General features: G+C 33.5%; 1 protein-coding gene across 3 annotated transcripts in view; it reads left to right on the top strand.

Annotated features, from left to right (window-relative positions):
- Window positions 1-13,890, top strand: part of PIK3C2G (phosphatidylinositol-4-phosphate 3-kinase catalytic subunit type 2 gamma) — a 350,214-nt gene that overhangs the window by 96,304 nt on the left and 240,020 nt on the right. For all 3 annotated transcript variants that reach the window (XM_019452113.2, XM_019452112.2, XM_053894931.1), the window contains 3 exons: window positions 996-1,191; window positions 3,662-3,784; window positions 10,443-10,574. In XM_019452113.2, the coding sequence (XP_019307658.2) occupies window positions 996-1,191; window positions 3,662-3,784; window positions 10,443-10,574 (451 nt within the window). The remainder of the gene's footprint in view (window positions 1-995; window positions 1,192-3,661; window positions 3,785-10,442; window positions 10,575-13,890) is intronic.

Below are 13,890 nucleotides of genomic sequence, written 5' to 3'. Positions count from 1 at the left end.
ATTTAGTGGCCCCATGAAGAGGTCTGACACTGAACACCACCCCTAGGATAATGTTCATCATCCTCAAAAACTTCACCATTATAATGACGCTATCTTCCCTGATTTTGATCAAAGTCCACTACCTGAACTACCTGGTCCATTTCATCAGTCTCTTCCACTTCCTTCCTCTCAGGAAGGAATTTTATTGGGAGTTTATTAGGAGAGAGAAATCCAGGAAAGTTTACCTTAAATTCCGTGATTAGGTGACCCTTTCCATATGGTCTATGAAATTGGCATGCCTTCATTTAGTACACACTTAACAGCTATTAGCCCCTATACTTAGTCATTTTTTTTCTCATTTTTTTTCCTTCGTGACAAGTCACTTTTAGGAATAATCAATAAACTCCGTTTAAACAACTAATAGTAAAACTTAAGTAAGTCTTCAATTTTGAAGAGATTTAGTAAGCATCATAAATCTTTCATTTCAAGCTTATTTCAGATCTCAGCCAGGTACTTTTACTGTTCTCCTTTTACAATAGCACAATGTATATGATTAGTGTTCAGTTAATGGTAAACATAATAGCATAGTCAAATTTATTATGATTAATTTTTAGATAGTATTTGTTTGAAGTACTTCTAAGCCATGTAGAAAACATGTTCCTTGTCTGAAAGCTAATTCTTAACAATCATAAACTAGAATAAAAAAATATTTCAAATTAAAGAATGCCAAATTAATAATCCAAAACTCTGATCTATGATAAAAGGCCATGATTCCAAGATTTTTGCAACTGAAGATGTGAAAGCTTATTGATTATCTACACAACTATCAACTAATTCAGGCTGCATAGAGAGGCACAGATGGCTAATTGGTGTCAGTTGGTAGATGGTCATTTTAATTAAATTTTATTTAAAAGTTATCATAAGAAATTTCAAAGCTGTAATTGATGGCTTATAATGAGTATGGCCCTTCACAGATGACCTGATTTCTATCCTTCCCCCCCTCTCCCCCACCTTAGGCTTGATAGAGAAAGTGACAACTGAACTCTCCAGGGCCATCTACCAGCTAATCAGTGTCTATTGCCGCAGCTTTTATGCAGATTTCCAGCCTCTAAATATACCTGATGACATTTCCTATGTAAATCCTGGACTCCATTCCCACCTGAGCTTCACAGTGTATGCAGTTCACAACATTCCAGAGACTTGGGTGCACAGGTGAGTGGTGGTGAGTTTTTCACAAAACTTTTAGTTAATATTTACATGGCTTCTAATTATAGTATAATTTGTCTTGTTCTTATTTGCAGGAGCGAATATTTTATAAGATTTTGAAATGTAACCAGTGTAAATTTATCTTAATTCTTAAAACCATTTTTAAAAACTTCATTACCAAATGTGCATTCCTTTTCCCTCAAGTCTTCTCCCATTCTCCATATTAAAAATAGCTGCATATTGTCAGTATATCATTATAGAAACAGAAAATTCTCAACCTACTTTATGTAATTGCCCTAATTTTTTTTTAATGTTTGAGTTTAAAAGACCAATGCTAATTAACAGAACAGAGGGATAGCACACACAGGGAGAAGTACTTAATAGAAAAAAAAAAATCACTCTGATACCCATCAAGTTGTGAGTGGTAAATGTTTTGTGAAATTAGTACCTTGATAAAGTGGGAATTAGCCAAGAGTAATTTGAGTTACATTGGAAATTAACCACAATTATGCCTGGAACATTGCTAGATTTTAGGTTGGCTCTATTATGTAGTATTTTCTTTAATAACATGATTAGATTCATATTATGATCATTATTTTATTTTAAATGCTTATTTATTTATTTTTGAGAGAGAGAGAAAGAGAGAGAGAGAATTGGGGGGAAGGGGGAGTGCAGAAAGAGAGGGAGACAGAGAATCTCAAGAAGGCTGAGTGCTGTCAATGCAAAGCTGGATGTGGGGCTTGAACCCATGAACCGCGAGATCATGGCCCCAGACAAAACCAAGAGTCCGATGCTCAACCAAGCACCCTTATAATCATTATTTTAAATGCCTTATGGATTAAATCTATAGTAGAATGTGTATTAAATCAATTAAAGTTGATAAAAGAATAGTAACTTATAAATGTATTTATTGTACCCACTGCATTTAGCATCTCAAAGAAAAGCTGAAACCTTTCCAATAAATAGACAAAAGAAAATGCTATCTGTATTTTTGAAAATAACTGAACTGTACACATATTTATAAAGTTAATTAGAAAGAAAAATTGGCTTTTGTATGTAAAAAACATTACCTATCTACACATACACATATTTCTTTAAATCCATGGGATGATTCTTTTATGCCTTTTCTCAATTTTTTGAAAATTTAAAGGTCTGATGTATAATATAATAAATATAATAAAATAAATTTCTTACATTTTTTAACCATTAGCAAATACTTATCAATTTTAACTAACATGGAAAAACTAGCCAGATAAATACTGATAACACTATATGCACAGAGCCTGCATTTACATATGGTGTGACAGTTTTGTTTTTTTTTTTTTTTTCCATTATTTTTCTATTCTCTGCTTTATTTCTGCTCTAATCTTTATTATTTTCTTCCTTCTTTTAACTTTGGACTTAGTTTGTTCCTCTTTTTCCAGTTCCTTACATATAAAGTTAGGTTGTTTATTTTTGATATTTCTTCTTTTCATGTAAGTATTTACTGCTATAAACTTCTCTCTTAGTACTGCTTTTGCTGCATCCCATAAATTTTAGTATAGTGTGTTCATTTTCATTTGTATCAGTATTTTTTCTAATTTCCCATTTGATTTGTTTTATGCATTGATTGTTCAAAAATTAGAGACATTTTGCTTCTTTCTTAAGAAACTCATATTTTTTGTTCTCCCTAGTGTCTGTTTGTGGTACTACAAGTTTGCAGTGCAGCTGTAAGCTCCCCAGCTCTTTTTGGTTCTCAGCTGCTCCCTGCCAGGTCCCATCTGTGCTATGAGTTAGGTAAGACAGAAACCAGTCTCTCAGGCCACCACCCAAAACACTGAAACATTGGACTCACACTCCGACTCTTTTTCTCCCTAGGAAGAAGCCAGAAGTTTGGATGTTCTCCTCTTCATTTTCCAATGAAGAGGGAGAAAAGACAGGGGCAAGTGAATTTGTGCTAGTTCAAATTAGATTTGGTTTAGGCATTTAGATTTAGGCAGGACAGAAACTAGTTCCTTGGATAGCCCCCTAAAAAGTCTGAATGCTGGACATATGTTCCAGTTTTCTCTTTCCCACCCCAGGGAGAAGCTGGGAGTTAGGTTTCCTCCTGATTACACTACACTCTACTGGGGAGGAGTTCTGGAAAAGCAGTGCCACAAATTTTCCTACTGATTTCTATGTGACTGGTTTGCACTTGCCTGGAGTGCAGGACACTCTTGTTTCTAAATTTCTCACAAAGGGAATTCATCCATGTATTGCTGAATTGGTGTTTCCATGAGGGAAGGAGGGTCTAGGGCTTCTTGTTGTACCACCTTGCTGATGTCACCCAACATGAATTTTTAAAGTAATTTTTGAGGTATACTTTATACAAGCAAATATAACTTTTTCATTTGACTTTTAACTATAAAAATAATTGATCCATATAGAAAACTGGTTTCTTTATAGTCTTCAGCTTATTGAATCAATTTTTTAAATTTTTATTTTATTTTTTTTTTAGCTATAAAACATTTTCTTTTTCCTGTTGGCTTACATATGCTGGAAAGAAGTTGTGCCAAGTGAGAAGCTACAGAAATATTCCAGTCAAAAAATTGTTCTTTTTCTTGGTCAACTGGAATGAAATGTAAGTTTAATCTTTATTTTGGCAGGATCATTTATCTAATAAAGATCAGGGATTCTTTTTTCTCTTTTTTTTAAACTGAAAGATGTGATTTTTTAAAGATATTACCAGTTGATGTGATTCAGTGATGTGATAAATATGCTCATTCTCGTAGATAACTGAGTGCACAATTCAACAGGTTAAAAAAACCCATTTAGAAACCTAGACAAGTATCCAATTTACATCAATGAATTGATCACAAAGGGAAATTGGAGAAAGTAGAATTATTAATCATTCACACACTATGGATATAAGAGATACCCTCTATTTGGGGCTGAGGGAAATAGATTCTAGATATAACAAAGAAGAAAGAAAATACCTAATAACATATGTAATCTCCATTTTCCTATGAGAGCCAATTATAAATGTATTTAAACAATCATGTTTTTTGATAATAATTATGCCTTGTGTAAACTACCATCTAGTTTTGGGAGACTGGCACCTACTTTCTCATTTAATGGAGACTTGTTAAAACGTGAAGAAAAAAGCACCATCTTGACACAATCCATGCCTTCCTGCTCCCTTGTATCCCCTCCCTCCTCCTCAAGTCTTTACTTTACTCAGAATCTCAGGAGACTCAGGCCCTGGCTATGGCTATTTCATGATTACTTCTGCTTTATTTCATGATTGCTTTTCCTTGCTGTTCCTATGACATTATTCCACTAGCTTTCAGTCATTTCTCTGGCGTCTCCAATGCTTCCCTTACAATCAATTTTCTTCCTACCTCAAATAGAAAAAAAAAACCCAACCCACTATCCCTCAGCCTTTTCACAAGATCTGGCTTGGGAGATGATTTGACTCCCCAATATTGTGCTTTTTCTCAGAGAAATATGCGTCAAAATTTCTAGAACTCCAAGGATGTTGTTAGATAGTGCCATTTATCCCAATCTTAGTGTTACTACAATCAATGGAGACATGACATTTGGCCTTCAATTTTTAAATACTCCATAGTTCCTTCTATGCTAAAGCAATTCCTCCTTCCTCTAGGACTATGACAACATTTATCTTCCTTTCTTTGGTTAGGTTCTTAATTCCTTTGACCAAAGACCTGTTCTTTAATTACAAAATCCTCTTCTATTGCACAAAATGAATTCTGCTTATACAATTCTTCAATGGCTCCCCAGTTCTTACAAGATAAAATACAAATCCTTTAGCACAACATACAAGGCTCCTAGTGGTTTGGCCCCTGCCTATCTCTGCACCTTTATCTTTGGAGTTAGCCCCACTCCCTGCCCCTGTACCCAGTCATTCTGCATCTGATCTATTTATCCTAACTATAAACTGAGAAATCATGTCTCTGCTAGGGGTCCTCCATCTATCAAGAGCACAGTGCCTTTACTGCCCACCTGTCCTTCAAGACACTCTTTTACCTTCCCTATAAACTCTTTTTACATCATTGGAAATAATTGGCCACTTTTTCTTTTGTTGGTTGATGTGAACCTCAATCTACTCTTATTGAATGTGTTTGCTTATATTTCTGTTTGACTTTGCCAAATGAAAAAAAGATCTTTTGTTTTTGATATTTTATTTTATTCTATTTTTAAAATTTTCCATTCTGTTCCTGGCAACACAAGCAGCATTAGATAGAGTAAGAGTTCAGTGTTTATGGACAGGCAAATGAATTTCATGTAACAAGTGATTCTTTAAAAATGTTATTAACTAGCTCAATGACTAAAATTATTTTTCTGACTTAATTAAAACTTATTCCTAACTATTTCAAAAAATCAGATTAATTTTCAGCTGATAGATATGTGCTATCATTTAAACAATTCAAGAAAAACACCTAGTAATTCTAAAGTCAATTTAAAAAATCCTCCTCCCAAACCCCAAATAAATTGAAAATCATTAGTGTTGTTGGAATAACTACACTGATGTATTTTTCTTCTGTTCCTTCAAGGCTGTATATGTACTATCTTTCCTGTGAGTTTTTGATTCCCCCAATAGAATTAGTGACCTCAACCTAGAATTATTTTCATTTGATTTCATTTCTATTAAAAATGGAATTAAAAATTACCATTTTTCTAGGTGCTTGTAGCATTCTTTATGTATTTCAACATGTATCTATTATACTATAATTGATTATACATTCCATTACTAGGCTGTACACTTAAGGACAGAAAATTTGTTATTTAATAATGTATGACATAGATTTGACATATTTAATCATCATAGTATATCCAAAATATATTATCTCATCTTAACAACAAAAATATGAAACAGGTATTGTCATCCTTTTTAAAAGATCAGTGTTTTGAGGGTTATGAAGCATAATTAACTTCTCCTAGTTCCCACAACCAGTAAACGGCAGAACTAGTGCTCAGATCTACTCTCACTCCAAAGCTGATGTTTTTACTGTGATTCCTATACTATTTCTTAAAACATATAAAATCCTTGGCAGAGTATTTATATTCTATAGATAGTCCTCGCATCTTAAATTTAAAAAAAGCTCCATTCTCTTACCAGCAGCTACCCTGTGTTTTTCCTCTGCTTTATAGCAAAACCCTTCCAAAGAGTTGTGTATATTCACTTTTTTCATTTTTTCCCCTCTACTCTAAAATATACTCCAGTTAGGCTTTCATCACTTTGTTTCACTGAAATTGCCCATTAGAGTCACTAGTGACCTGCATAGTTAAATCTAATGTTGATTTCTCAGTCTTCATCTTACATCCTCTATTTAGGAGTATTTGGCACTGTTGCTCTCACCTTCCATCTTGAAATATGCTCTCCACTTGGCTCCCATATTCTTTTCGCTTTCCTCCTCCTGCACAGGACATTACTTCTCTATCTTCCTCTTTTCCCAGACTGATCATGATCTTAGCACTTACACCTCTTTTCTGTTGTGTCTAAACTTACTCCTTTAGTTTTCTTTTACCATCACATATCCTTAAATGCATCTATATGCCAACAACTCCAAAAGTTATATCACCAACCAGGCATCAGTCACAAACTCCACATTTATACACTCAACATTTCTGAATCAATACTGTAAACCTTACATTCCAAACTTATTCTATCCTTGGCTAGCCACCTTGGATGATCCTTTTCAGTTCCAGTTGTTCAGATCACATCCTTAACCTGAATCTCCTGCTCTCAGGAAATCCTACAGGGTCTCTCCTCAAAATATTTCCAGACTATTACTTCTCATAACTTTCATTGGTATAGGCCCCCATTCTCTCTCTCCTGAATTACCAGTGTTTTATAATGGTCTCCCTACTTCTCTTGCACCTCGATAGTCCTTCTCACACAGTGACTAAAGTGACTTATTTTAAAAGGTAAGTCAGGCTATGCTTCTGATTCTGTGTCTCCCTCTCTCTCTGCCCCTCCCCCACTCATGCTCTGTCTCTCTCTGTCTCAGAAATAAATAAACATAAAAAAATTAAAAAATAATGTGATTCAGGCTATGTTATTCTTCTCCTTAAAAATACTGAAATGGCTCCCAGTTTCATTCAGACAAAAATCAAAGTCCTTACAATGGTTTATTGTTATATATGTGTTAAAAGGAGAGTTCTAAACATTCTTACTTCATTAAATCTCCCATTTTTATCAAGAGAAACTTACTCTGATCTTAGGAAAACTATCTCATATGGAAGAAAAAAGTGTTTCAGAAAAATTTTAGTGTTTATTCATTTTTCAACAGTAGAGTAGGCAAATATATGGTTAAATCTATGCCAGCTACTTGCATAAAAAGAAGCAATCCAACTTTACTTGTTGAATTGTCTCGTAAAGTATTTTTCTAACTTTTTTGTATAAAAGTTCACTCCTTTAATTTTTCAATAGCTATATAGAAGTTAAAAAAAGATTTCTTAGTGAGTATGAGATTATTCTGGCTTTAAAGATCCATATGTATGCAAGAAATGAATAAATAACTATTTAGAGAGCATGTATTCTTACCCTAGAAGAATTTATTTTTATTAATAAAAATGACAAAATGGAAATTGACAGTAACTATCCACTGTAACTGATTGAATTTTTGTCATTCTTGATATGAAAGCTCACTAACAAGTGCAGTTATACATGAGGAAGCCAGACTCAATGAGAAAAAGAACACTCCAGATTATGTGAGGAATAAAGTGAAATTATTATATCTTCCATTCTAGCACAGAAATATGAAAACTGAATAGAAAATCAATTACAAGTAAAAGAGAGCACATTCAAGAAATTACTGTGCATTCCATAGGATCATCAACATTTTATGTTGAGTTTCAGAGCTTCTTTTAAGCTGAGAAGTATGTCCACAATATCTTAGGTGGATATTTTGGGTATAAAAGAATATGAAAGAAAATAAAGATTTTTAAATATATAAATGTGAAACAAATTAATTTTTTAATAATCTAAACTTTGCTAATGTTGAAAAATACATTTTATTCACCATAGTCTTTCCATTTACCTTTCCTACTTTTAACTAGAATTAATTTCATCTGTCTACAATGGCTAATATAAATTATTACATTATTGGTTGAATAATGAATGTATTGCTGATATATAACCAACAATTGCCACCTACTGTGTTATACAATGTTTGATCCATTTTGTGGATAAGGAAAAATGAGGCTTATTAGTCATGGAGCCAATATTTGAATGCAGATATATCTAGATTCCAATTTCTGACTTGTTCTCTCCACTCATAGCTTACATATTGAAATCTGAGTTGTTATTAATTCAATTATATCACACCTTAAACTGCATAGTATTTACCCTTACCCCAATTTCCTGTTTCTTTTATATTTCTGTATCAGTTGAAGTTATCCACTATAACATAATCTACCAGTCTAGAATTCATCTTTAATTCTTCATTTTCCTATTCCAGTAATATGCTCACTCAAATATTAGTTATTAAATTTACCTCTATAATACCCCTTCTGTCTTCCTTATTATTAGCTGCTTTATTACACCCTGGATCTGGGACTCTTTATCACTAGGAATAGCGTGTTGGGAAGATGGATGTGTACTTTCTCAAAACCAGTATGGTCACTGGGCTGAATTAACTCCTCATTTCTTCTTAGACTGAATACTGCCCAGCCACTCACAAAAGGGGGTCACAAATGTGTTATTTGACATCTTGAGTAAGGACTTCTCCTTAGCATCCAGATTAGACAGCCAAATCCTAGTGTGAGAAAATGCTCAATATTACCTGAGGTCTCAACTGGGCCAGCTTCAGTCAGCACTTTCCAATTGAACATTGGCTTTGGTCATCATCAGTATTTTAACAATTACCTACTGCTTAAGAAATTGATGTCAAAATTCAACTTGGAATCACAAGGAATGTGAATTTTTTTCATATTCCTCATACCTAATACCATCAGATATCATACAGTACAAACTGTCCCATTTGCTCTGTCACTTTTCTCTTTCTTTTCCCATTCCTTAGGGAATCAGTTGCCATGATCTTCCCCTATCTGCTAACCTGTTTTAGTTTTTCCATATCTTCCTAGCATTCTCATCTTCTAGTAAACACATTGCCCCATCTAAGCCATTTGAAAACTATATTTTTCATTTCCTCATCTCATAAATAGATCTTTCCTAAATGCCATACGTCTCTTGAGATTCTTACAGTAGAACCTGATCATTTCTATGGAATCAAGATGATTCCAGAAAAGAAAGAAAGGTACCCCTCTCCCTGCCCACCATTAGAGACTTCAGATCATACTCTCAACTTTCTGTCAAAGCTTCTTCTTCTTAGACACTTACACCACCCAGGTGCACTCCTTTCAGTCTTTACAGTATCATATGTAACCTTCTAGACATTCTCTTTTATATATTGATGGATTCAGTGTCTGAATCCAAGTTTTTCTCACCATTAACAATCCTGTCTTTACCCTTGTCCCCCTTTTTTGCCCAAAATATGCAATCCATCCAGGGTCTGTATTTGAAGTTCCTTCCCTTTGACCTAACCAGAAATTGGTATGTCCATTACATTTTAGCAATCATCCCCCAAATGCCTGGGATTTCATCATTACCCAGAATGGTTCACATTGAAAATTGTGAGCAATTCTGTATATTTTTAGCTGTCTTTTTCAAATATTCTCTTTTGCCATGAGGAAAAAGCTCAAATCCCCTTGCCTGGCATATGGAGTTCTTAGGCATTCAGGCAACTATCTACCTTTTCAATTATATTCTGTATAACTTCCCCAACCAACTTGACCACATCGCTTGTTCTAGCCACAATGAGCCACTCACCGTTTCTCAGCTACACTTAATCTTTCCATGCATAGATGACCTTGTTTTTGTACTTTTCTCTTCCTGGAATATTCTTTTCCAAATCTCAATATGATTATAGCAAATTTATGCTTTAAGACTTGTTTCAAGTTATTTCCTCCCTCCCCCCTTTCCCTAAAACAGTATTAGTCTGTGTTTACAAAGAGTAAATGCTTGGCATTGTAATTTTTGAAAATAAGATTGCATCTCAAAATTATAATTAAAGCAATCCACATTTATTGACTAACCAATCTCACATTATTTTATGTGTTTCTGCTATATTTCCATTTTTATAAGATCAAACACAAAAGTTCAAAAGGATCCCTCAATTCAAATAGTTAATTTTATCACACACCATTATATTACAAGGAAATATCTATGAAAAATCTTTGTAACTGGATAATCTACTTCTTTCTTTTATTTTTAGGATCAATTTTCCTCTTGAAATAAAGTCACTTCCAAGGGAATCCATGCTTACTATAAGATTGTTTGGAATTATCTGTACAACCAATAATGCCAATTTACTGGCCTGGACTTGTCTTCCATTGTTTCCAAAAGAGTAAGTATATCATTTGTGATAAATAAAGCTCTCATCTCAATAAACCCCCCTTAGAAATGAACATTTTGCAATATATGGCATAATGAGAAAATCAAGAAGACATTTTATTCTAAAATTGAGGTAGATCAATATAAGTCATGACTATTAAAAGTGGAACTGAAAAGCAAAACTGTAAAAATGGATTTAGAAACAAGCCTCATGCTCAACTTGTCAACTGGGTCATGTATAATAAAAAAAGTATTGGCATGACCAATCTAAATTGCTTTTCCTTCTCTGACCAGCCAGTTTCTCTGAAATTAGTTATTCAAAATGACTTAGATCAATACCTTCACTTAGAAACAATGTGAGTCATGGAATTCTGGCTGAAGTAAAATTATACAATGTAACTGGTTTGCTGATACTTTATTGCCAAGAAAAAAATATTTGATAGGTTTAAGGTAAAATTTTTCAGAAAAATAAGCCAACTATGAGTTTAGATATTCTATCAGAACTGGTCATTGCAAAATTAACGTTGACTTAACTATAAGGATTTGGAGCAATTAATACTTAGAATGTTTGACAAAGTCAATTACATGGTTTTCTATGCTATTAAGGAAAAAATATTTCAAATAAATGAGCTTAGTCAGTTTTCATGTGGCAGGACTTGCTTTAGAATTGACTTATAAAATACCATATCTTTAAAAGCCTAGAATGTATATTGCTTTTTTAATATTGTTATAATGTTCATATATATATATACATATAATGTATATATAGTAATAATATAATATAAATATTATAATATAATATAATATAATATAATATATAATATAAATAATATAATATAAAATGCTAAGGAAATTGTTCATCAGTTTTTTTGTTCCCAAATTTGGTCATTATAATAATTTATCATCAAAGCAACCATGATAAATCTTTAAGATCATCTTCGTTGGATTAATTCTGATCTGGTGTGTGTGTGTTGCTCTCTTATTTATTTTCATGCAAGAGTCCATTTCCACAAATATGTTTCTTTTATTTTTTTTCTTTTCTTTTCTCTCTCTCTCTCTCTCTCTCTCTTTTTTTTTTTTTCTCAGAGAGAGAGAATAAGTTTGCACCCATGCACATGGGGTAAGGGCAGAGGGAGAAGGAGAGAGAGAATCTCTACCCTGGGCTTGGAGCCTGACATGAGGCTCCATATCACAACCGTGAGATCATGACCTGAATCAAAATCAAGAGTCTAATGCTCAACTGACTAAGCCACCCAGGCGCCCCCACAAATATGTTTCTTGAGGACAAGTAATGTATTTATCTTTATAGTATCTATCACCCAATATGGTACCTCTTATAAATAGGAAATCAGTAGAGGTTTGTTTACTAGATTGAACTGGAAAAAATCAAACTCTATAGGAGATTTAAAAAGAAATAACATTTCCAAAGACTATAAGAAATAGTTTAGCCCTAGGGCGTCTGGCTGGCTCAGTCAGTGGAGCATACAGCTCTTCATCTCTGGTTTATAGGTTCGAACCCCACATTGAATGTAGAGATTACTTAAAAATAAAAATAAAATCTTAAAAAAAATAAAGAAATGGTTTAGCCCTAAAAGGAATACCTACTGCTACTAGCAAATATTTCAAAAATCTGATTGTGGGCTAAGAACTTTCATTACTTTCGCACTAGAAGCAGCTATGCAAGTGCCCTTCCTTCTCTTGAGTGAGTTTCTTTAAAGTTTCAACTGCTGAATTTGTAACATCCAGCATATTTGTAGAGTAATATTTCTAGCTATTCACTGAAAAAAAAATTCAGTCCATTTTATTTCCGTCCATCATCTAATACACTACTTTGCACATAACAATCAATAAAGATTAAATATATAAGAAGTTTGGAATATATGTCTTTCAAACTAATCTTCAAGGCTTTTTTTCTATATGGTTATGATAGTAAATTACTGCCTCCATGTTGTTTTGTCATATATCACTTATTATTAGTAAACATTTTTTGTAAATGCTCATCTTTAACTAATGCCATCTGGGACTGATATTGGTGGTGTTTTCCTAAGGGAAAGTGTTGAAATTGTGGATGATGAGACATCACATCAGAAAACAAAACTTACTTCAAAGAGCGCTTTGATAAGCATTTGTAAATAAATTTCTGAAAGATCATTTCTCATGAAAATCAGAAAATCTGCTTCTCTTCTATGCTAAACAATTTGAAGAAATCCAGATCTTTTCAAGACATCAACAATCCATCATGTGGGGCAATTGGGGAAATGTGATGACTCCCACTGTGTTCATTGCTCTGAGTGACAGAGATTCTAACCCAATTTATTCAATGCACATATTTCCAGAGTACAGCAAATAGGCCACTTAATTTCATTTTCTTTCACAGAATGACCCCGGCCCATAAACATTTCATATTGAATCTGTCACTTATTACAGTTTGAATTGCCCATAGCTAGCCATGTGGAGTTGTATTGAGCACTTATATCTTTATTTTTTCCAACCTACCCACAATCTGAAAATATGCAGAATTAAAAGCTTCCTGCCTCTTTGTGGTTTCCAGAAGTGGTTTTCAAAAGAACCCATGGTGATTTAACTCAGATATATCAGTTATGGCTGCATCAGGACTGTCTACAAATAAAAATAAATTTTAACATTTTGAAGCACACAAATTCACCTTCAGGTCTATAAAAAATAACCAAAGTACAAAGGTAAAATTTTGTCCACAGAAGTTTTATAGTCCTTTCTTTTGCAGACAGAACTTCCATTACATTTATATTCACAATGCTTCCACACTGCAATAAGAAAGTGTTTTTCTCACCTCAACAATTTCTGTGAGCTACCTTCCCTACTTAAATTCAAAACAAATTTGGGGTAGTTACTTAGCATTTCTAAATTGTGGTCAACTCCTTCAACACAGAAATCCTCCACACTGATTGAACAATAGAATCTCCTGGGGAGATTTTAAAATAAATCCAAAAACCAAGTGCACCCAAATATTCTGATTTAATTGGTCTGCACTGGGGCTCAGGCATCAGTATTCTCAAAGCTTTTCAGGTGTATTAAAGCCCAGAAAAATTAGGATTTTTTTCGATTTTCGAAAGAGAGCCAAAATAAATCTTAATTTCAAAACAACTTGATTTCCTTAGATTTTTGCTTGAGTAGACAACTCTGACCCCACTGTGTCTTATCATTTCAGATATATCCTCAAAATCAAATATAAAAAAGTTGTGGATAAGAATTCCCTATTGTCTGTTCTTCCTGTCCAAGAGAGGCCCTCAGTGTTCAAATAGTCCAAATACCTCGTTTACAGATGAAGATCTCTATGATAAAGGAAGGTT

The sequence above is a fragment of the Panthera pardus genome, unplaced genomic scaffold (assembly GCF_024362965.1).
Source record: "Panthera pardus isolate Hobbes unplaced genomic scaffold, ASM2436296v1 HiC_scaffold_6, whole genome shotgun sequence".
In the NCBI taxonomy this organism is placed as follows: domain Eukaryota; kingdom Metazoa; phylum Chordata; class Mammalia; order Carnivora; family Felidae; genus Panthera; species Panthera pardus.
The sequence above is the reverse complement of the archived record's forward strand: the minus strand, read 5'-3'. Positions and strand labels throughout refer to the sequence as shown.